Source organism: Chiloscyllium plagiosum, unplaced genomic scaffold (assembly GCF_037043375.1).
Source record: "Chiloscyllium plagiosum isolate Xiang-an unplaced genomic scaffold, Cpla_swu_hap1 HiC_scaffold_20, whole genome shotgun sequence".
Taxonomy (NCBI): Eukaryota; Metazoa; Chordata; class Chondrichthyes; order Orectolobiformes; family Hemiscylliidae; genus Chiloscyllium; species Chiloscyllium plagiosum.
The window spans coordinates 62,028,632-62,054,142 of NW_028270158.1; the positions used below are offsets into that span (position 1 = coordinate 62,028,632).

At 43.4% G+C, this 25,511-nt stretch overlaps 1 protein-coding gene across 2 annotated transcripts in view; it reads left to right on the top strand.

The window, feature by feature from the left end:
- apoltp (apolipoprotein lipid transfer particle homolog) overlaps positions 1 to 25,511 on the top strand; it is a 394,813-nt gene that overhangs the window by 111,241 nt on the left and 258,061 nt on the right. For both annotated transcript variants that reach the window (XM_043711128.2, XM_087998023.1), the window contains exon 21: positions 15,736 to 15,905. In XM_043711128.2, the coding sequence (XP_043567063.2) occupies positions 15,736 to 15,905 (170 nt within the window). The remainder of the gene's footprint in view (positions 1 to 15,735; positions 15,906 to 25,511) is intronic.

Below are 25,511 nucleotides of genomic sequence, written 5' to 3' on the forward strand. Positions count from 1 at the left end.
GTTGCCTCATCCTGTTTGAGGACAAAGTGGTGTGGTCCTCCGTCATCTCTTCAATCTGCTGCCGCTAGGATTGTCTGTCTGGTACTCAGCAACCACCGCAAAGTAAGTGTGAGTGAGAGGCGGAGTCCAGTGTCACAGACCGTTTCCCTCCAAGCCAGATCCTCCGCAACTTGTCTCTTGTTCTGTTTTCACGGACCCTCTACATTTGTGTTCCATTCGCATTGGTCCACCATTATTTGTCCCAAAAGGGATTTCTGTTTTTGGGATGGAATAGTAATTCATCAGGATTGCCACCAGAATATGGGATACACTATACCATAAACCTCACTGTAATTCTGGCCTCACTATAACATGGATCCTTCTGTTACAGTGACTCATATTATCCTGAATTAGAGTTACAGGACAGGTATCTATTGTGAGGCATTGACTTGGTCTTCTGCCTCCTTCAAAGACAACCCTGGGTCTATCACCAGCTCTCATCCATCTGTTCTGGAGAGTAGCACTAAGAAGAGCACTAAGTGGGGAAAAAAAAACAACTGCAGAAGCTGGAAATCAGAACTTGCTGGGAAACTCAACAGGTCTGGCAGCATCTATGGAGAAAAATCAGAGTTAATGTTTTGGGTCAAGTGATCCTTCTTTAGAATTGTTGGTAGCTAGGAAAGAGTTGGTAAATGTGCTGAAGATTTGTGGGGTTGGGGGGAGGAGGAGGGGGGAAGGAGGATTAAATGATGAGCAGAGAGAGAGAAAAAAAACAACAGCTGAACAGACAATGAAATGGGTGGAGTAAGCCTGGGAAAATGAAGGGAGACCATTAGTGGCTGACAATGGGTTGTTTATGGTAGCAGCCCTTGTGATGACAAGGCCAGGTGTATGGGGGTTGGGGTAAGGAAGGTGCTCAAGCCCTACATACTGACAGCATATGTACCAAACATTTCCTCACTACTATCAGTTCTGAAGAAGGGTCACTGGACCCAAAACGTTAACTCTGCTTTCTCACCACAGATGCTGCCAGACCTGCTGGGTTTCCCTAGCAATTTTTGTTTTTGTTTTTGTTTCTGAAGAGAAAAATGGATGCTAGGCCAAGCCTGCCAACTGACATGTATTTGTAGCCTGCAGTAGTCCCACTTGGTGTGAGACAAGGGAGAATGGTAAGCCTTATCACCCTCTTCCTGATGCCATCCCAACAGCAATGAAGCTAAATTAGTAAATGTTCCTTTAATTCAACCTGAATGCCATGTTTACTTTCAAACAGCCACTTGATATTAAGGCAGTGTGTTAGCTGAAGTGCTAGCCACCAAAGTGCTGTACAACATCTTTAATTCACATGAGGATTAATTGTTCAACCAACCTCCAGCGGATCATTCCTGGCATTGGCTTTGATTCTTTTACCAAGATGGCATCCTTCACTGGATACTGGAGACGCTGTTTAATGCCCCACATTGGCCCTTTTTGGACACTCTTTAATAAACCCTTTGTGTTCTGGCAAGCACTTATTGCTCAACCAGAGCCATGAAAAGCAGTTTATCTGGTCATTCACCTCGAGACTATAAAGGGTTCTTTTACAAAATTATAAATTGTCAGCCAATGTCCGTAGTAATGTACAAGACCTCATGACAGTGCACTCTGGAATGTGATGGTTCCTGCCTACAGCATTGTGCTAAGCTTAATAGTGTAAATATTTAAAAGTACATTTAAGTCAATGATAATCTTCCCAACAACCTAGGGACTCAGCGTTCTCTAAATACTATCAAGGACATAATCTGTTCTAAGGCCCACTGGCTTGCTAACAGACAGACAGTCTTCAGCCTGCCTTCCATCATACACTGGAAGATAAATGTTCAAGTGCACACTTTGCACAAGAGCTTCATCTTGTTAGCCTCACTCCGTAAAACTCATACTTCACAGATTACAAACTCCAATTTTTGTACAATTACTTCATATCCAATTAATCCTTAATTAGTATATCCATCACCTTAAAAATCCTGTCTTCCAATTTTGTCCTTTGATTTAATCCCACTTATGACTGTGTTTTCAAATTCATTGCTCCTGTCCCACAAAAAAATCAGTTATATGCATCATAAGTTTTCTTGAAATCTGCACCTTATGATGCTAGTAAAACACAGCAGATTCTGCCATTAACTGAAAATAGCCAATTTTAATAAGACAAGGCTTATGGGGATGTGCTAAACTCTAGGATAATAATTTAGGGCATAAACATGACCAAGATTAAAAATCTCACAACACCAGGTTATAGTCCAATAGGTTTATTTGAAAGCACTAGCTTTTGGAGAACTGCTTCTTCATCAGGTGGTTGTCAACCTGGTGTTGTGTGGTTTTTAGCTCTGTACACCCCGGTCCAACACTGGCATCTCCAAATTTGATGACCAGAATGTCTCTTTGAGGAGAAAGAAACACTTCCCTATCGAGTTAATCACTGTGCAGAAATGCAGCTTTAATGTCAATTGATCCATACTTCTAAGCACTTGTTGCTAACAAAGACAAGAAAATTGTCTTTCCTACCATTGGTGAATCTACCCCTATCTTGAACCCCCAGTTTTTCATCAAAACATTGTACCACCAGCCTTGCTTTAGGGTTAGAGGTCCCATGAAGGGCCACCTTTCCATTGCATATCTAGTTATGGGATAGGGCTGGTTGTCCCTATCTGGCACCTCCGCAGCAAATTCTCTCCAGCTTTGAAGTTGTCATTTTGCGGCATCTTTTATTAACTCATCTCCTAGTTTGTTCATGGCCACTGAGTCTTCCTGATCACATGGGCTTCTGCTGCTGATTTGTACTATGTTTTTTGACCTGGTTAAACTGCGTTCTCTATCTTGCTTTCCATCTCTTTCTGAACTGCTACTGATTCCCCACCAGAAATATATGGAATTCCTTCCAATGGTTTGTGCTCTCTTTCTAGGGCCTTGTTCCCTCCCAGAACCATTGTAGGAGCGCTCACTGCGCCTCCTTGCCTTCCATCTTCATATTTCATGCTCCCAAAGTTGCCTGCCTGACCTCCTGCATTCACTGTGTGAGCTCATCCAACTTTTATATTTTCCAGTAGCTTTCCCTGTCTTACTTACAATAGCTGCATTTCTTCACTGACTAGCTCTTTCTAGTAAATAGTCAAGAGTGTGGTGGTGGAAAAGCACAGCAGGTCAGGCTGCATCCGAGGCGCAGGAGAATCGACATTTCGGGCAAAAGCCCTTCATCTGGTAAATACTTGACCATCATGTCCACTTTTAGTAGTTGTCCTTTGGGACAAATGGCCTCATATTGACCATTGGAACACATCTGTCCATCACTGGACAAACTGTCAAATGCAGCAAACACTGAATAAAAACTGAAAGAACTGTGGTTGCTGTAAATCAGAAATTGGACTCAATATCAACAATTTTAGGGCTTGAGCTCTCCCATGTCCTTCCCCCTACCCCAATACACCAGGCTTTGTTATCACATAGTCTGCTAACCCATTGTTAGCCACTAATAGTTCCCAATAATAGCTATTCACCCTCTCAGCCACTCCTTTGTCTATCCAACTGTTTTTCTCTCTCTTTGGGGCTCTATCCCCACTCCTCGCCCCCTTCTACCACCTTATCTTCTGCAATAAACCAACATTTTCCAAGTTACTATCATTCTGAGGAAGGGTCGTTCAATCCGGATCTTTAACTCTGATTTCTGTCCACAGATGCTGCCAGACCTGTTGACCTTTTCCAGCAATTTCTGTCCTTATGTAAAATGCAACAGTTTTATCCTTAAAGGGTGTATGAAACATTGAGTCTGGGAAGTACCTGGCTACTCACTATTTTCTGAACTCCTTCGGAATTCGCAAATTTGTAATCAATACCACGCACCCTTGAAGAGTGTACCCAAACAGTCTGTTTCCCATGCTGCACACTTATTACGTTTCCATCTTTCCCGACCTCTCCATCTTTAAATCCCTCTCTCTCTCTTAATTAGCCATGTTTCCCCTGATTGAAACCAGTTTCTGTTGGCCTTCCCTGAAGTCTTAAGGCTCACCAAATTCTTTGAGATTAATGAAAGCCTTTCTGTTGCATGCCGTGCTTTCAAACGCTTCAAAACAATTAGAGTTTCCTTCTCAAATTTATTGCCTGATGTAACCTTAGAATTCCAACCAAATATAAACTGACATGGACCATAACCTCCAACTATCTGCAGCAAATTGTTAGTATGCACAACCCACAGAAGTGGCGACAATATTAACAGTTCAACTGATCTGTCAACACGTTTTTAACCATTTTGTCTATTACAGCACAGCCCTTTTAGCAGACTTCATCATGAAAAGACTTCCTGTTGCTTCCTATTCATAATTGTTATGTTCACATTTTCATAAATACCTGTAAATTTGTTAAATTGAACAACCACCACACCCCGATTATCAGTTTGAAATTTTGCCAGTGGGCAAAATGCTAAGGTCATAACTTGCTGCTCCTTTGGTAAGGAAGTAGTTGAGGCCCACATTGTAACATCATTCTTCCGCAGATCATAAAGTTAATTTTCAGAAAACAGGGGTGAGTAATCATATCCTAAAAACTTTTACATAGTGACTCACCATCATCTGCCGCCATTGTTATACCCTAAAGCATAACTGTTTTTGAGCAGAAGTCACCCACATTTGCAGTGAGAGCTTTATTTCAGTGAACCACACTTCACAAAACTCTCAACCCACTGATAACTGGCTCCCCATCAATTCTCACCCGATTAACCCTTAATTAATATTTACCATTGGTTCCCTTGCTTCATTATGTGTGTCCTTGTATGTTATGATCTATCTGTATTGCATGCAAAACAAAACTTTTCACTGTACTTAGGTATGTTACGCCATGGGGTAAGTCGTCCTGCTTAATTTAAACCAGCAACACAGAAAAGATTTATCCCATGCAGTAATCGGAGAAAATTCGAGAGGCCAAGAACTAGTTAAAGTAAACGTAACAACTTTATTTCTTAAAGTATAACAGAGAATAATTAACTAACAACTATTTACATCTCCTTCCTCTAACCTATCTTTTAACTTTCTTTCTATAATACTAGCCCGATTTAAACCCCCCCCCCCCCCCCTCCCGCAACCCCAGATTAAGAATGACCAAAGATTCAAGTTTTCAAAACCAGCCAGCTGTCGAATCTTCTATTTGGATTTTCCTATGTTGTCTTAGGGATTATGCTTCACAGGTTATGGATGGATGGATAAAGGTTCCTTTAGGAGAGCGATTCTCCGGGCAGTCTGCAGATGTCGTTGTCTTGGCAGTTGTCCTCTCAATTGTTCAATTTTCTCTGGTCTTATACCCCCAAAGCATTGGATTGTGTCATTGACTTTTAAGATTGTCAGTATACTAAATTCAAACTTGATTGGAATTTGGTATTTTTCGGGATATAATTTAAACTGATCGGCCTGATTCGAATCTGTTTTGTCATTTCTAGGCAACCAGCTAATTTAGCTTTCGACCAAGTGTTACATTGTTACCTTATTCAGAACACTTGGTGCTGTGTCAGGTAGTTCTGCTGCGTTTAACTCTCTTAAAGGTACAGTACACCCATATCTTCATAACAGGTGCATGTGACAACAATAAATCAAACTAGGTCTTGAACATTCCTTCAGGCTGTATGAGATGATAAGGTACATATGCTTCAATTAAGCCAAATGTCTGCTGCCTGTATTGTAACACACATCAAGCCCTGTTTCCAGAACACCCAAGCTCACTGACCTACTTTAGGTTCTGCTTTTGCATCACTTCCACTTTAAAATTCTCGTCGTTGTTTTCCAATCCCTCCCTGATCTTGCTGCTCCCCAGCTCTGCCATCTCTTCCGGCTTTATAATTTTCTCACACATCAGCCCTCTTCCAATTCTGGTTTTTCCACTGATCTGACTTTAATTGCAGCTTGTGTTCTTCGCAAATGTAGCGGTTTCCCCTGCTTTAGCCACTCTCCTTTGCTCTTTCTGGGGAAGAAAAAGCCCAAGATACAGACGTATGTCCAGTCAATGATATTCTACATTAACATTTCAGAAAATGCATCTTCGTATAGAGATTATGGTCCATATCTATTGCTGCACTTCTTAATGACAGTCTTTTGATTTAACTAATGCAAATGCAATATAATGTGGTCAAATATGAGGTTATCCCTTTTGGTGACAAAAACAGGAAAGCAGATTATTATCTCAGTGCCACGAGACCTGAGTTTTGTGATGGATCAGTTGTTGAAGGTTGGCATGCAGGTGCAGCAGGCGGTGAGGTAAGCTAATGGGCATCCTGGCCTTCATAGCAAGAGGATTTGAGTTTCCGGAGTAAAGATGTCTTGTTGCGGTTATACAGGGCCTTAGTGAGGCCTCACCTTGAGTATCGTGTGCAGTTTTGGTCCCCTAGTCTGAGGAAGGACATAGTTTGAGGGAATCTAGCAAAGGTTCATCCGACTGATTCCCGGGATGGCAGGAAAGACTGGATTGACTGGGCCTGTATTTGCTGGAATGTAGAAGAATGAGGGAGAATTTCACCGAGACGTAAAAAATCCTGATGGGACTGGATAGGCTGAAAGTGGGAAGCATGTTCCCAATGTTGGGGAAGTCCGGAACGAGGGGTCACAGTCTAAGAATAAGGGTTAAGCCATTCAGGACTGGGATGAGGAAGAATTTCTTCACTCGAAGAGTTGTGAACCTGTGGAATTCTCTCCCACAGGAAGCTGTCGAGGCCGCTTTGGGAACTGGATTTGGCACTTGCAGCTAAAGGGATCAAAGGGTATGGAGAGAGGGCAGGAATGGGATTGCATGATCAGCCAAGATCATATTGAGTGTTGGTGCAGGCTGGAAGGGTCGAATGGCCTACTGCACATATTTTCTATGAATCTATGTTTTGTGAAAATAAATCACTGTTATGAACATGGACAGAAAGTACTCAAAATGTCCAATGGAATGCTGGTCTTTATATTTCAAACTCAGAGGAAAAGGTTTAGTTCATTTCTGTGTGTAGAACCAACCTCATAAGTTTTTGTATTATTCACAGTTCATTCGTCTATTGTCCATCCCCATCCCTAATTGCCCTCAGGGCAGTTTAGAGCCAGCCACATTGCTGTTGAATTGCCGTTTCCTTCCCTAAAATACATTTGTGAACCAGATAGCTTTTTCCTAACACCTTGAGATTCATAATTTCGGATTTTTTATTCACGATCTGCCAAGGCAGGATTCGAACTCAGGTTCCTGGAACATTACCTGGGTCTCTGGATTATCATCCGGTGATAATACCACTAGGCCATCGCTTCCCCGACATTAGAGGCATTGCATTGGAAAACAGATGCCAATACACAAATAATTTGATTTTCTGAGATCCTGAGGAAGGGCCGTTGACTCCGATTTCTCTCCCCGGATGCTGCCTGACCTGTTGAGCTTTGCCACCAATTTCTGTTTTTGTTTCTGATTTCGAGTTCTTTTGATTTTTATTAAGACCTTTGATCGTCTTCATTTCTTTGACCTAAGGTGGGGTCCTTGGTGATTATTCACCAAGTTGTGGCAACGTGCCGTGATTGTGGAGCAGCAAGCAGGAAAAAATGGTAGGTCCCAAGTCTGCCTCTTGTGGAGCTGAGATAGGACCTCACGTTATTGACATTCAGCTGATACCATGCACCCACCATCCGAGTTACCCAGATTCCCACATGTGATCACAGAATTATTATGGTGCAGAAGAAGGCCATTTGGCCCATTGTAACTGCACCAACACACAAGGACATTGCATAGTCTGAATCCAGGTTCTCCAGTTAATGCCCTCACCTTTTAGTTCTTACAAAAATACTCATGACTGTTCAGCAACAAATCGCAGCTGTTCCTCTGGAAATAATAAAAAATACATTTTGATCATTGCCAACTGTCATAACAGGATCCTGGAAGTGGAACAGAGTCACTCCACTGAGCGAAGGACTTAATCGTGCAGTTAAGCAGAAACATGTGTCACTGTCTTCACTCTATATGTATTACATTGTTTAAATACCATGCCTTCAAATTCACTTTGTTGATCAATGTCATTTTTTCTTTGGTTATTGAGCTCTGAACATCCCAGTGCTTCATTGTGGAATGCGGATCTGAGTAGATTAGATAGCAAAGAGGAATTCAGACTGCTCGAATCCTTAGTTCCAGTACATTAAATATTGGAGCATGTATTGCCAAAAGTGTCACTTTAATCCACTTGCGACAGAATAAGTGGTGTGTTGGGGGGAAAATAGCGAATATTTTGAGTGGCCCCCATATGGGACAGAGGCAGAGGATTGAGCATTCTGGAATATTGTGTCTAGTTCTGATTGCCCATTTATTGGAAGGATGTCTAACCTGGAAAAGATTCAGAAGCGATTTGCCAAGATGATGTTGGGTATGGAAGGTTTGAGTTATAAAGAAAGGCTGGATAAGCTGAGACTTTTTTCACTAGAGCATAGCAGGTTTAGAGGTCACCTGATACAAGTTTAAAAAATAATGAAAGGTATAGCTAGAGTTAATGTGTTTTCCCAAGGATGAGGATTTCAAGACTGGAGGGGGTGGTGGGTGGTGTCACATGTTTAAGGTGAGAGGAGAGAAACTTAAAAGACATGAGGGACAATTTTTTCTACAGAGTGGTTCGCGTGTGGAATGAACTTCCTGAGGAAGTGCTGAATGCGTGTACAGTTAGAATGTTCAAAAGAGATTTGGATAAGTTCATGAATAGGAAATGTTTGGAGGGATATGGGTCAGGAGCAGGCAGGTGGGGCTAGTTTAGTTTGGGATTATGTTCAGCATGGACTGATTGGACTGAAGGGTCTGTTTCTGTGTTGTATGACTCGGAGTCAAAGATTAGAAAGGGATTTTCTTGGTTTTTCATTGGCGTTTACGACAATACCTTGATCTTGACGTTTGCATGATTTCCTCCGGCTGGCAACTCCCTTTTTTTCTGTCAGTCGGCTGGTGCATGTGGGAGTGACATTTGTGAGGACAGAAATCCAGGGGACTGGAGTCGAGTGAGTGTTCTAGTCATGAAGCAATTAAGTTGACACTGGTTTATGGAAGCTGGTGATTCGTACAGTCAGCAAAAAACGCTAAAGAGGCAGGCATTCTTCCAACATGGTTCCGACAGCGTTCACATTATTGGCGACAATGCAGAGGGCAAACCACTCAGCCATCTTCTCATTCAACTCCTGCACCCAGTTATCATCCAGGGCCTCTATTCCTGACAGGAGCTACATCAGGTACAGCAAACTAAACAAAAGGCAAATGGATCTGAGTTTCTATTTTGTCTCTAAAGATTGATTTTGGTTTCCCGTGAACTCTGTTCTGGTACAGACAATTCTCGTACTTAATTTGCTTTTTTAAATGTCATTATTAACCTCTGTCAGTTTGTTTAGTGATTTGCTTCTGTGTCCTATTTAGATCCACATGTTGGAAGTGATATATGTTAACAAAATAAGAAGCCTCTTGCCCTCAAACTAGCACACCCACCTCACTGCACACTCACTATTTATACACCCCAACAACTACTCCCACCTGATTTTATTTGATTTATTATTGTCACATGCAATTAGGCACAGTGAAATGTTTTGTTTTGCGTGCAGTACAGGCAGATCATACCATGTAAAGTGCATTATAGTAATGGGACAGAGTGGAGAATGCATTGTTATGGCTGAGAGAAGGTACACAGAGCAAGATCAACATTAACTGTAAAATTTGAGAATTCCATTCAGAAGTCTAATAACGGCAGGGAAGAAACGTTTCTTGATTCTATTCATACGTGTGTGCAAACTTTTATATCTTCTGCCTGAGGGAAGGGGGGTGGAAGAATGTATAAGTGTGGTGGGATGGGGCCTTTGGCTGCTTTCCTGAGGCATTGGGAAGTGTAGTTGGAGTGAGTGGATGGGAGGCTGCTCCAATCAGGGAGTCTTGGCTCATAGATAAAATCGGGTGTGTCAGAGATACTCTGATATTTGACTCTGAATGAGGCAGTACTAAAGTCAAGGAGTGTGTAAGTAAAGGGTGACTTGGTGACAGGATGCCAGCCTCTGTGGAGTTCTTTCTGGCTGGACAGTGAAGATGCCGGGACTATCAAAGACACCCTGATCTGCTCCACTCAAGTACGTTCTTGACCGCTCAGTGGTAGCAAGAGCAGCCTTTTCATATTCATACATACTTTAATACTCAATATTTTCTTTATCAGACTTTTGCAATCATTTCATTTCCTGCCAACTGCCTGAAGCCAGATTCATCCGTGGCAAAGTAAATAAATTGATTGCGAAATTATTTTCCCTCTCTGAAATACATTTGAGCGGATGTTTGAAACTATGTCCAGATGGGGAGGAGGAAAGCTGCAGCATCATAGACCATTCGTTAGGAGAGGAGGAAATTGTAGCCCAAAACTGGTGCTGAAGCATTCATTGCTGACTCCAAGGAGAGAGAGTTCTTCATTTACAACTGTTGACAGTGCTGCTTTGTGTATCTCCTGCAGCATAGGCTCATGAGGGGCCGCATTCTCTCGTCGTAAGAGGAGCCTTATGTCGGTTTCATTTGTCCTGGCTTGAACTGCAATAATTACACCTGACCCAAGCCTTCTGTGGTTTCTTATTGACTGTCTGCTTGCCAAGCAGTGGAAAGTACCGAGTTAGCGAGAAATGCTCAATACCAGCAAAGGTTCAAGTGAAGACCTTGCCTGACATTTCCTGAAGTGTCCTTGTACAGATAGTTTTGTTCAACGTGCATTGCCCTCCAGACCTGCTGCTGAGATAGATGTCACAGCTCTGCTTGGTTCCACTGAAATATTTCAGGCTGGTTTTGTGAATGTCAGAGCTAGAGAGGGGAGGAGTTGTAAGCTGTTCTGGGGGCATTGTGTTCAAATCCTGCTGGGGGCAGATGGTGGAATTTGAATTCAGTTTCAAAAAAAAAACTCTGGGATGAAGAGCCTGGTGATGACCATGGAATCTAAAATGTGGCTAAAACGCTATGTCATTTCATCCCAAATCCTTACCAAAAACAAAACCTCAGACCGATTATCACTCCAATTTGGCTAGAACACAATCTCCCACACCATTAGTTGTCTGGTGTTGATTGTCGGATTGTGTCAGTTTGAACAATCTTGATACAACTTCCAACTCCAGTAAAGTTCCTTCGATTTCATCCTCTTTTTATGATCCATATGACAATGTCACAACCGCACGGCCTGCTGCCACTCTGCTGAATTTTGCCCGGTTTTAGTTTATTCCATGCTCTGATTGAGACAGGAAAGACTCTGTTCTCATGTCACTTCCATTAGTAGAATACAATGGGCCTCTGCACCCCATAGTGAGGGATCTCTGGCTTCAAAAACAAAGGGCAAATATTTGTTGTTCTTCTTCCTCAACAGCAGTGTGTGGGGCTGTGTGATGGTTGTTGTCTGAAACCATTTGTTTACAGCGATGCAATTCTCAATTTCGCAACTAAGTTACAAGGTTCTCCCAGACCATTGCCTATAATTACTGCATCAGGCAGTGACAACTACCTTGCAACAGACCTGTGATAATCTTCTATTTTCAAGTGTCATAATTAGATCGGTTCTGTTGCGATGTTTGAATTAATACCTTATTGTAGAGTCCACCTTTGTACTGAGTGTGCACACTTTGGGGTTTTTCAAATTCTGTAAATTTCCCGTTTGAAGGGGGATTCCGATCCTACACCGGAGAAATCAAGATCTTCCGGCCAGGAGCTGACAGTCCATTAGGAATCGTGACGGATTAATTGTCTGCCAGGGCTGGCAAAGATAGAAGATTTTCCTGCGATGGTGCATGTCAGAATGAGAGTAGCTTCCAAATTATGTGAGCAGTTAGCTTCCCACAGGTTCCCAGTCTAATTAGGGGGTCAGTTAGCTCAGCTGGTTGGATGGCTGATTTGCAATGCCGAGTGACGACAACAGTGTGGGTTCAATTCCCGCATGAGCTGAGGTCACTATGAAGCTCTCCAACCTCGCTTCTTGCCTGAGGTGTTGTGACCGTGAGGTTAAACCACCAACAGAATGCTGACTTCACTTTGAAATCCATATCTGCTTGCAACCCAGTTTGACTCTCACCTTCTAAGCCATACATGACTCCTCTAATCTTCCTATCAAAAAGTACCAGTTCTATAGCATGAGCTATAACGAGAGGCTAGAAAAACCAGATTGTTTTCTTTGGCACAGCAGAGGCTAAGGGGAGATCTGATAGAAAAATAGAAAATTATAAGATGCATAGCTTGGGTTGATGGTCAAAATCTTTCTCCCCAGAGAAGAAATCTCTAATACTAGGGGGTATGCATTGAAAGTGAGAGCAGGAAAGTTCAAAGGAGATTGTGAGGGGGGCAAGTCTTTTACACAGAGTGGTGGTAGGAGCCTGGAACCTGCTACCAGGGTGGTGAAAGAGGCTGATATGACAGGGACGTTTAAGGACTTTTCGGTAAGCACATGAATGTGCAAGGAATGGAGGGATACAGACCAAGGGCAGGCAGGAGGGATTAGTTTAATTTGGCGTCATGTTCAGCATAATATCATGGACTGAAGAGCCTGTTCCTGTTCTGTAATGTTCTTTGTACTATAACTCAATCCATATTCTCTAGCATTATTCATTAGCTTGTGATCAGACGCCTTATTGAAGACCTTTTGAAAGTCCAGATACATCATATCTACTGCACTATCATTATCACTCTATTGCCGTCTCAAAATTTTAAGATTGGTCAAGCAAGATTTTCTGTTTTGAAATCCATTTTTTATTGTAGTCCTCACTTTGAGATCTTCTATTCGCTCCTTCAGTCAGGATTCAATTTTTTTTAAACTGCTGAGGAAAAGCTGATTGGGCTATAATTCTCCAGCCATGTTCTGTCTTCCCTTTTAAATAGGTGGTTATCCATCAGTCATAGAGTCCTACAGCACGGAGACAGGTCCCTTGGCCCAAACCGGTCCATGCCGACCAAAATGTCCATCCACGCTAACCCCATTTCCCTGCATTTGGCCCATATTCTTCTAAACCTTTCCTATCCATGTATTTGTCCAAATGCCTTTTAAATGTTAATGTACCCGCCTCAACCACTTCTGCTGGCAGCTCATTCCATGTGCATACCACCATCTGTGTAAAAAAAAAAAAGTTGCCCCTCAGGATCCCTTTTATTTTTCCTCCTCTAACCATAAACTGATGCCTTTTAGTCCTCAGTTCCCCAACCCTGGGAAAAAGACGGAGTGCATTCACCCTATCCATACATTTCTATAAGAACCCTCGGTCTCTTACACTCTAAAGAGAAAGGTCCTAGCTTGTTCATTCCTGGCAACACCCTTGTAAATTTTGGGTGACTAAAACTGAACACAATACTCCAATGCAGCCCTGTACAACTGTAACACAACTCCCCAACTTCTATACTCTATGCCCTGACTGATGAAGGCCATTGTGCCAAAATCCAACTTCACTGCCCTGTCTACCTGTGACTCCACTTTCAAAGAACCGTGCACCTGAACTCCGAGGTACATCTGTTCTATTAAACTCCTTAAGATCCGATCATTCACCATGAAATTCCTACCTTCATTTAACCTTCCAAAATGCAAGACCTTACACATCTATATTAAAGGAGAAAGTGAGGTCTGCAGATGCTGGAGATCAGAGCTGAAAATGTGTTGCTGGAAAAGCGCAGCAGGTCAGGCAGCATCCAGGGAACAGGAGAATCGACGTTTCGGGCATAAGCCCTTCTTCAGGAATGAGGAAAGTTTGTCCAGCAGGCTAAGATAAAAGGTAGGGAGGAGGGACTTGGGGGAGGGGCGTCGGAAATGTGATAGGTGGAAAGAGGTCAAGGTGAGGGTGATAGGTCAGACTGGGGTGGGGGCGGAGAGGTCAGGAAGAAGATTGCAGGTTAGGAAGGCGGTACATCTATATTAAACTCCATTTTGCCATTTCCTGGCCCACTTCCCCAGCTGATCAAGTTCCTGCTGCAATTTCTGATCACCTTCCTCACTGTCCATGACACCACCTATTTTAATGTCACCAGCAAACTTACTAATCATTCATTCTACATTCTCATCCAAATCATTGATATGGATAACAAACAGTAACGGGCCCAGCACCGACCCCTGAGGCACACCACATGTCACAGCCCTCCAGTCCGACAAGCATCCTTCCACTATTACCCTCTGTTTCCTACTATCAAGCCAACTGTGTGTTTAATTTGTCAGCTCCCCCTGGATTCCATGCATTCTAACTTTCCAGAGCAGCCTACTATGTGGAACCTTATCATAGGCCTTACTGAAAGCCATATAAACTCCACCTACTGCACTACCCTCGTCAACCTTCCTGGTCACTTCATCAAAGAACTCTAATAAATTTGTGATCTTGCACTCTCAAAATAATGCTGACTATTCCTCATTAAACTCTGAATTTCCAAATGCATGTGTATCGTATATCCCTCAGAATCTTCTCACCTAACTTACTTACCACTTACCCGGTTTATAGTTCCTAGATTTTTTTTTTGCAGCCTTCTTGAATAATGGCACAACATTCGCTACGCTCCAGTTTCCCGGGACCTCACCTGTGGCTAACAATGTGCAAAAATATCATCCAGGGCCTCTACAATTTCTTCTCTAGCCTCTTTCAGTGTTCTTGAATATATATGGTCAGGACCAGGAGATTTATCCACCTTCAGACATTCTAATCAATCCAACACCACCTCTGTTGAGATATAGACTCTCCCCAAAGTATGACCACAGGTACTCTGATGCTATTCCTTTCTCAAAAATATTATTGGACCAGATCTTCTGAGTAGACTTAGAAACCTTCTTTAGTGCCCCGAGCGGACAAGAATATACATTTTGATGCTGTGTGTGTCAACATTAAAACCATGTCCTTTCTTTCGACAATTGGTGCTGTATTCCAGGATTTAAAGGACTAGAGGCTACCGTGACAGCTGAATAAATGGGTGAGGGGATAAAGTAGGTGAGGTGGTAGTGCAACAGAATTCCTACCGTGCGGAAAGAGGTTATTCGGCCCATCGAGTCTGCATCAAGCGTCCCACCCAGAGACACCCCACTACCCTATCCATGTAACCCTGCATTTCCCATGGCTAGCCACCTAGTCTGCACATCCTTGGACACTCTGGGCAATTCAGCATGGTCAATCCACTTAAACTGCACATTTTTGGACTGTGGGAGGAAACCGGAGCACCCAGAGGAAACCCACGCAGACACTGGGAGAATGTGCAAACTCCACACAGTCACCTGAGACTGGTATCGATCCTAAGCCCTTGGCACTGTGAGGCAGCAGTGCTAACCACTGAGCCACCGTGCTGCCCCAAGCAGATTTACGTATGCATTACACTTCTTTCATTGAGAAAAGGCTACATAGGCAGCCAAAACCCTGTTGCCTGTTTCTACACTGTTGGGTTTCTACGATTCTGTGATACCTCCTGAGGTGCGAGTACGTGAGGCCTTTACACTAAACTACTGCTCTGGATGTTTGAACAGCGCCACTACAATGCTGATGAATTCACTGAGTTACTCAGTCTAATTACTCCACTTACTAATCTGCTTTGTTGAATATGTTTCCTGAATATTCCTCTTTATTCAGCCTGATTACTGGCACGTTCATAACTTTCACTCAAATGACAAAAAAACTGAAACCGTTGCCCTCAGTAGCATTATACCTATTGTAGCTTGCATTTGGTGAGTCATGGGGATGTGAGGCACTTTGGTTTTCTGTATCGCACCTACACATGATTTACAAATGACATTTTGTTTCTCTGCAGTCTCCAAACAAATCGGATGGCAGATTTGTTCCGAAATGTCCTATCCCTTGGGAACCTCTGGCCCTACATTTCCACTCTCGGGCCCTGCTGAAGTTTCTGTGATGCTAATAAAGCGGGACAAAGGACTACAGCAGTATCTGCTGGAGGCAGCATACTCCTACGTTCATCAGGTATCTCTTCCTCACTGTCCTTGATAGGTTTTAAAAAAAAAGTGGGAGCTAGGCAGCACCTAGTTCTAAAATGTACTGTACAGCAGCTTTGGAGTAGATCAATACCCACTTCACCATGACAACCACCGCGGAAACTGGAGTGAAACTTCCTTGGTGCTGGCTCTTCCCTAACCTTCCTGTTATTAATCCTCCGACATCCAAAGAATTTAAAGGAATTGGTTAGATGGCAAGTCAGTTAGAAACTCAATTCTAAACATGGCATTTTGCTATAAAATAGATTGAAAATGTTCATATAACTTTAGATTAGATTGCTTACAGTGTGGAAACAGGCCCTTCGGCCCAACAAGTCCTCGCCGACCCGCCAAAGCGCAACCCACCCAGACCCATTACCCTACACCTAACACTAAGGGCAATTTAGCGTGGTCAATTCACCTAACCTGCACATTTTTGGACTGTGGGAGGAAACCGGAGCACCCGGAGGAAACCCACGCAGACACGGGGAGAATGTGCAAACTCCACACAGACGGCTGCCTGAGGCGGCAAGTGAACCTGGGTCTCTGGCGCTGTGAGGCAGCAGTGCTAACCACTGTGCCACCGTGCCGCCCACTAACTTGTGTGAAGATGTAACTGGGCAGCTAGTGATTAGTTAGCTCAGTTAGCTGAATGGCTGGTTTGGATCTAGTGATGCCAACTGCATGTTTACAATTCCTGCACTGGCTGAGGTTAACATGAAAGACTTTCATTCTCAGTCTCTACTCAGGAATTATGTTCTGCATGGTCTGATTGGATTGAGCTGCATGACTCTATGGCACATCAGGGCAGGACTTATACAGTTAATGGTATGGTCCCTGGGGAGTGTTGCCAAACAAGCAGACCTTGGGCAGCAGGTGTTCATAGTTCCTCAAAGGTGGAGTTGAGAGTAGAAAGGGTAAAAAAGGCGGCTTTTGGGAGGCTTGCCGTTATTGGCCAGTGCCGTGAGTATAGGCGTTGGGGTGTCATGTTGCAATTGTACAGGACAGTAGCTACGTCACTTTTGGAATACTGCATTCAACTCTGGTCTCCCTGCTATAGGAAAGATGTTGTGAAACTTGGAACAGTTCAAAAAAGATCTACAAGGATGTTGCCAGGGTTGGAGGGCTTGAGCTATAGGGAGAGGCTGAACATGCTGGGGCTGTTATCCCTGGAGTGTCGGGGGCTGAGGGGTGACCTTATAGAGGTTTACAAAGTTATGAGGGGCATGGATAGGATAAATGGCCATGGTCTTTTTCCCCAAGGTAGTGGAGTCCAAAATTAGAGGGCATAGGTTTAAGGTGAGAGGGTAAAGATATAAAAAGGGTCCTGAGGGACAACATTTTCACGCAGAGGGTGGCATGTGTATGGAATGAGCTGCCAGAGGAGGTGTGGAGGCTGGTACAATTATGACATTTAAAAGGCATCTGCATGGGTACATGAACAGGAAGGGCCAAATGCTGGTAAGTGGGACTCGATTAATTTAGGACATCTGGTTGGCACAGACAAGTTGGATCTCTGGGTGTGTTTCCATGCTGTGCATCTCTATGACTCTGATTGTCCTCTCTCCTGAGGCAAGGTGACCCTCAGGTTAAACTCGCCACCAGTCATCTCCCTCTAATGAGAGAGCAGCCCAGTGGGAAAAGGGGACTTTACTTTTTAACATGACAACCCATTCAGAGCATGCACCATAAATGTTAGGAGGTGGATAGCTTCAGCCACTGGTCAAAACCCAGTGAGGCCAATCCCCTGGAGGCCAAAGCTTCATTAACATCAAAAGTCGCAGTCTCCTGGCTCTGTCCTTGGCCAGATTGACCACTTGGCTGGAGGGGGGAGCATAAATGAGGGGCAGAGGATCACAGCCAGGGTCTCATAGGATCAATCTCTGACAACTAATAAATCTAAAGACTTGCATTCTTATCACTTGCATTATACACAATGGTACAGCTAGAGATTTGATTTGGATTGATTTATTATTGTCACGTACTAATATATAGTGAAAAGTATTGTTTTGCCAAATCATGCCATATGTAAGTACAACAGAACAGAATGCAGAATACAGGGTGACAGCTACAGAGAAGGTGCAGAGAAAGATCAACTCTAATATGAGAAGTCTATTCAAAGTTTCTAGGGCGTTGTAAAGTAGGAAGTCACAGCAGTTATTATGCACACCTCAAGCTCCCAGAATTAGCAATGTGTTAATGGCTAAAGACTCTGTATTTTTGTGTGACTGACTTGAACAATAAAATCATGAGGGGTTGAGATAAGGTGAATGGCAGATGTCTTTTCCCTTGGATGAGGGATTTCAACATTAGGGGGCATATTTTTAAAATGAGAGGAGAGAGATTTAAACAGGACATGAGAGGCAACGTTTTTGCACAGAGAGTGGTTCGTTTGTGGAATGAACTCCCAGGGGAAGTGGTGGATGCTGGTACGGTTGCAACATTTAAAAGACATCTGGATAAATACATGAATAAGAACGTTTTGGAGGGATATGGGCCTAGCACAGGCAGGTGGGACTTGTTTAGTTTGGGATTATGGTTGGTATGGACTGGTTGGATTGAAAGGTCTGTTTTGTGCTGTATGACTAAGTATTAAGCGGGACAATGTGTTTAAGTTGGGAGAAAGTAAGGTCTACAGATGCTGGAGATCAGAGTCGTGTGTGTGGTGCTGGAAAAGCACAGCAGGTCATAAGCCCTTCCTGATGAAGGACTTATGCCCGAAACATGATTTTCCTGCTCTTCGGATGCTGCCTGACCTGCTGTGCTTTTCCAGCGCCACACTCTTAATTGCGTTTGAATCACCTGCTCTTATTTGAAATAAGTCCCAGCTTTCCATTGCAAAACAATGGTTTGTACCTTTGGTGCTTATCTTTGTGTTAATGGCAGTATTGGAGTTAGATATTGCCTGCTGTTGCTCAAGAGCCCTCTCTGAGAGGGTAGTCTCAGCTGAATTCAGTGCAGAGGAGCACAGTTGGTTAAGAAGGGATGTAGCTCACTGGCCTCTGTTTCCCCAGGCCCTCCTCTTGCGGAGCTGAGCTTTTCCATGCTGCTTGTCTCTCCCAAACCTTCAACCCTCAGTGGTCACAGCTGTCAGCGACCATCTCCCTCTCTTCATAATTGTGAGTTTTCTATGCCTCTTGGACAAGCCCTCCGTGTCATGTCTTGCCCAAAAGCAGGTGCCTCTATAACAGTGCAGTACTCCCTCAGTGCTGCGCAGGAGCAACAGCCTTGATTTTTGTGTTCAAGAAACGGAGTGGGACTTGAACTCAGAACCTCCTCACCAAGAGGTGAGGGTGTAATTGACTGAGCCACTGACAGCAGGGCGGACAGGTTGGTGCAGTGATCAAGGTGAGTAATGGAGACTAAAAAGGAGGTTAACGTGGGGACACTGGGAAAGAAATGGAGTGGATTGTGTTAACTGATGCAGGGTATTTTAACTGTCTTCCTTTCTCCCTGTCTTCCAATAAGTGGGAGCTGTTAAATTCATAGCCAGTGTGTCATGACTTTTATTTTCCAACGTGACTGCAAAACATGTACTTCAATTAGACTATGGGCTGTCTCAGCAATATACCGCAGTTTGATGATAAGTAAAACTGAGATGAAATGTAGTGAAACGTCAAGAATAATCTGCAATGGGTTTACAAATTCATGAGAAGCTGCCAATGAAGAGTACAGATGCATTATTCAGCTGGAAGTATTCCTTATTATTTATTTTTTGAATTGTAGCCAATTTAGTAGTTTCCTCTTTGGGTTTTGGGGATTAGGTTACACCGAGCTGTAGTATCTTTGTTTCTTTTCAAGCTCGCCATAGAAACACGGGATACAGGAACAGGAGTAGGCCATTCAGCCCCTCGAGCCTGGTCTGCCATTCAGTGGGATCATGTGGAATAACTTCATATTTCTGTCTTTGGCACATATCCCTTAATACCATTTGCTTAAGAAAAATGTATCTATCTCAGATTCAAAATTAACAACTGATCCAGCATCCACTGCCATTTGTAGAACACCGTTCCAAATCTCTCCCTTTTTTATGCAGGAGTGCCTCCTAACCCCGCTCTTGGATGGTCTAGCCCTAATTCTCAGACTATGTTTTTCTCGAATCCCCAACCAGTGGAAATATGTTATGTATCTTGTCTTTTCCTGTTAAATCCCTGAAGAGTTTGGTCCAATCACCCCCTAACCTTCTAAATTATAGAGAAAGCATGCATAATTTTTATAATCTCTCCTCAAACTTAATCCCTGAGGTCAAGGCATCATTTTAGTAAAGCTAGGTTGTACCCTCTCCAAGGCCAATATGTCCTTCCTAAGGTGTGGGGACCATATCTGCTCATAGGGCTCCCAATGGCAATACAAGTTTTTGTTAAGTTAGTTATTCATTGGTTGCAGGCATCATTCACTAAGCCAGCATATATTGCCCATTCCAAATTTCCCTGAGAATGTTCTGCTGAATCCACTGCTTGAGCCATTGTAGTCTACATGGTGTAGGTACAGCCCATGATGCTGTTAGAGAGGCTGTCAAGATGATCTGTGACTTGGAAGGGATGGTATTCTCATGCCTCAGTTGCTCCTGTACACAGAGAGGGATTCAGCAATTGTAATTCCCTTGAACATCAAGGGGAGATGGTCAGACTCCTGTTGGGTTTGGTAATTAGCTGATAATTGTGTGATTTGAACATTACTTGGCACTTAAAAATCGAAGTCTGAATGTAGCCTAGTTCTTGCTGCGTGAGTACATGGGCTGTTTTGCGTATTTGAAGAGTCGTGAATGTTTCTGAATTTTTGTGCCTTCATCAGTAAACATTCCCTCTAAATGGAGAGAGAGCCATTGATAAAGTAGGTGAAGGCAGTTGGATCTAGGACTCCTGTGGTGATTTTCCCAGGATTTAAGATAAATGCTTTTCACATCCGGGGAATTTGAGAGAAAATTCTGATGTCTGGCTGTGACTTGACCAATGGAGAGACCGAGCGCAAACTCAGGAACCAGTTCAGTGAGCATATATGATCCATAAGTTCCAAACAAACCCATCTTCTGCTCTCTATCCATTTCCAACTCTGCCTCCCACTCCCCCAAAGACATGTGGCCTTGAGTTGATGGAGGCCTAGGATGGACATGCAAACTGGAGGAAGAACACCTTATCTTCCGTCTTGCTAACTTACAACCATACGGCCTTAACATAGAATTCACCAGCTTCCAAATCTCCCCACCCACCCCACCTCATCCCAGGACCAGCCCTCCCTCTCCATGCCAACTGCTTAACCTGACTCTACCTGTCCATCTTCCTTAACAACTACCTGCTTCACCTTTCCCACTGACCAATTACAGCCACCTCCTACCTGCATCCACCTATTGCCATCCCACACCCCTTCCCCCAGCCCCACCCCCCCCCTCCTATTTATTTTGCAGCCCCCTTCCCCTCCCCAGTCCTGATGAAAGGTTCTGACCTGAAACATTGACTCCCCTCCTCGTCTGCTGCTTGAGCTGCTATGCTTTCTCCAGCTCCACTCTTTTCCCACTCTGACAGTTATTGTAGGGGGCCGAAGTCTGTCTGTGTATCTCTCTCGCTCACTCACTCAGTGAAACCTCCTCATTACCCCTTTTCTGGAAAGCTAGTTGTATCGCCTAACAATTGGCATTTAACTATACAGCACCAGGTGTTTCCCTAGAACAGCACTTTTGTTGGAAAGTCATTGTGAATGCTTCATCCTTATCTTTTTCATTGATGTGCTGGGCTCCTCCACCACTGAGAATGGGGAGTTTTGTGGAGCCTCTTTCTACTGTGATTTGTTAAATTGTCCATCACCATTCACACCGGATGCAGCAGGACTGCAGATCTTAGATCTGATCCATTGGTTGTGGAGTCGTTTAGCTTTGTCTGTCACTTGTTGCTTATGCTGTTTAATGTGTAAATAATGCTTTGATGTAGTTTCATCATGCTGACACCTCATTGATTAATCCCGTGGATTGACGATAGCAGCAGAGTGGACGATGTGCCGGGCCATGAGGTTACAGATTGTGCTGGCATACTATTCTGCTGCTGTTAATGGCCCACAGCACCTCATGGATGCCCAGTCTTGTTTGTAGATCTGTCCTATTTAGCACAGTGATAGTGCCACACAACAGATAGAGGGTATTCTCAATGTGAAGATGGAACTTTGTCTTCACAAGGACTGTATGGTGGTCACTCTTACCGATACCATCATGGACAGCTGCATCTGCAGCCAGCACTTTGGCAATAATGAGGTCAGATATGGTTTTCCCACTTGTTAGTTACCTCACCATTTGCTGCAGACCCAGTCTAATAGCTATGCCCTTTAGAACCCGACCAGCTCAATCAATAACGTTGCTCTTGGAGGTGGACATTGAAATCCCTCATCCAGACTACACTCTGCACTCTTGCCATTCTCAGTGTTTCCTCCGTTGGAGTCTAACATGGAAGGGGTACTGATTTGTCAGCAGAGGGTTGATCAAGGAGATGGGAACATTAGCGGTCGGACGTGTTCTTGTTTGATCTGATACCATAAAATTTCATGAAATTCCGAGTCAGTGTTGAGGACGTCCAGAGCAATTCTGTCCCAACTATATACCATCATGCTGCCATCTCTGCTGGGTCTGTCCCGCCAGTGAAACAGGACATACCCAGGGATGGTGATGGTGGTGTCTGGGACATTGTCTGTGAGGTACGATTCCATGAGTATGTCTGTGTCAGGCTGCTGCTTGACTGGCCTGTGAGATAGCACTGCCAATGAATAAATTCAATACAGGAATGACATTACAACTGACTTCAGGTCACACATGAGTGAATCAATGTATAACTAAAGGGCAGTATTGCTAATTATCACTGGCAGCTGTTTACATCCCCATACCTCATCTGCAGTAGTCATTGCCCACTCTGTCGTTTTCCAGGAATACTTGGAGGAGAAAACAGAACACAGCACAGGAACTTCATATACACTTTGCAAAACAGTCATTCAATAATACAGCGGTTGAATATTGCTGAAAAATGAGACACCCTCAAAGCTTTTCTGCTTGGACTCATCAGGACTGATGCAAGAATGCCAAATTTCAAGCAATCAAACAATTTATACTTCACTGATTAGTTTTAAAACATGCTCTTGACTGGCCAAGATACTGTGGGCTCACAGGCTCTTGGATAATTCAGGAAAAAAAAGCATACGATTTGAACGTAACCCCTTGGATCTCAGAGAATGGGTTGCTTGTCACTTATAGCAAATATAACTGGACAGCACAAGGAACTTGACTAATTATTTTAAATTGGGACTTAACACAATCTGACTGTTCAGGTGTTGCCCACATCATGGAATCACATCTTGACACTTCACATAGTGTTTCATGTTTTGCAAGTGTGTAAAAAGCTTTGGCTTTGTGTCTTCTGAGCATTAATCTTCAGGACCATTTCAGCGTTGTGTCAGAATGAATTCACTTCATAGGAAGGGGTGCAACAAAGGAAGCTCTGGATAAACTTAGGTTCAATGAGATGCGTGTTCTAGTCCTCATTCACTTGTTGGGACAGTGAACTGTCCACCGTTCGATACAAGTGACATTGAAGGTCACCGTTTGGGTCTGATGTTGCAGACCCTGGACTTCATAAGTTGTAGTAAGGCGGTACTTAATTCTCTGGGTTGAATTATATTGAGGTCCTGGCAGAGGCTGAAAGCGTGAGTCTGTCCTGTTCAGGCAAGTAATGGGACCCTCCAGAGGTACCTTCCCAGTGGGGCCCAATTCTGTGACCATTGCCCCTGCTATGAATAGCTGCCATTCCCTAACTGGAGGGTGCACAGTCCAGCAGCCTCACCCCTTACAGTGGCTTATAATGAGATGCTGCAACATCACTGACCAGGCACCCTCAAAAAGCGATAAGTGGAGGCTGGTGATGCCAGTACTCAGGCTGGCAGACCATTCCAATCTGTGGGAGGGTGGAATTACCTTTGCCACCAGGAGTACCTCTGTGGACTGATGGGAGGGTTCCCAAAAGGAGCCCCATCCTGGCACCCCTCATTGGAAACTCACCATTTGAAAGCGCCCACTCTCCCAGCCATGAGCATCCCTACAGGAGCCAGCATGCATTCGGAGATGGCAATAGATTGTTAATTGATGACTTAGTGGCACAGTTGGCTCCAAGCAAGTGGTTAATACCATCTTATCACACTATTCCCACACCATCTTGCCAGGCTTCCCACTTCCCTGCCATTTCCAAGGGCTTGGTAAAATTCCGAGCTGTACGTTTGCCATGCACCTATCTGCATCTACTCAAACCTGCATCAAACCAAATCTAACACTACATAGAGCCTCTGTTCTCTTTAAAACGGAAACCTAGACTCTTTAATTTCCAATTGGCAAGCTAATAACTTGCTTTGAAAGCAGTAACTGGAGCCAAACATAATTTTACTGAATGTCTGCCAGATTCAAAAAGCTGCAATTTAGACATATTTGAATTAATTGCAGCATGTTTGTTTTTGAATTGATTGACTTGACTCATTGAAATGCTTGACAACTGATCAGGTTAATCATGAAAACAGTCTGTGCATTTAGCTGGAGTATGAGTTTTGTGAATGAGCCTGGCTTTAAACCCTTGAGTATAATGCTATTGAACCTTTTTTTAAATCTTGCACTCATCAGGAAAGTTCATATGTCAAAATGAGGTTCTGCTAACCACACCAAAGTCCGGAGGGACGCCAGATATATTGGCCATATATCCCAACGACTGGTGAATCATATCCCTTTAATTGTTGGCAATAGACACAGTACTAATTGTATTCAACTAGATTAGATTTAGGTGAGATTAGATTTTATTGCTCATACTTGCAAAACTCAGAATGTAAGGTCTTGTGGTTCCACAATTGGGCAGCGCCTGGTAACAAACTGAGTGTCCTAAGTATTACACGAATGGGGGCTGTTGTGGCACAATGATAGTGACCCCAGCTCTGAATGAGGAGGCCTGGAATTCAAGTCCCAGCTGTTCCAGAGATGTACCATAACAAAATATCTTTACATGAGTTGCCAAATTAAGATGATGTTCAGCTCAATGTGACTTACACTTGCATATATTCATACCTTGTCCTTTGCAGAACAAAACAAAAAGCATTCTAACATTGTTCTTCTTTCAATCAAAGTGTGATGGACAATAGGCCCTAGGAAATGTCTCAATCGACAAGGGTCCATATGCCAACCAATCAATGCCCGTATACAGTATGAAGTGTTGTTCCCTTTGGGAATTGGTATTCTTGCAATTTTAGTCTGATGAGTGAAATCCAAAAGTCTTCATCAGCATGTTCTTGTTTTCATTGAACTACTCAAATACTGCTAGGCAACTATTCAAATTGCTTATGCTCTGTGACAACATGAAAATGTCAGTTCCAAGTTAAATTTAGGTCACCAATCTGTTACATGTAAATTATAGACACCTGAAAACCTTTGCAACTCTCGCTCTTGATGTAGAGAATAGCTAACAGCCTCTTCATAAAATACAGCCAGGGGAAAGCCGCAATCTCTGTGACTGAACTGCTATTACCCATTTACAGCCCACTGAAGTTGATTTTCAGCACCTCTGACACATAGAAGTAATGATATTTATTT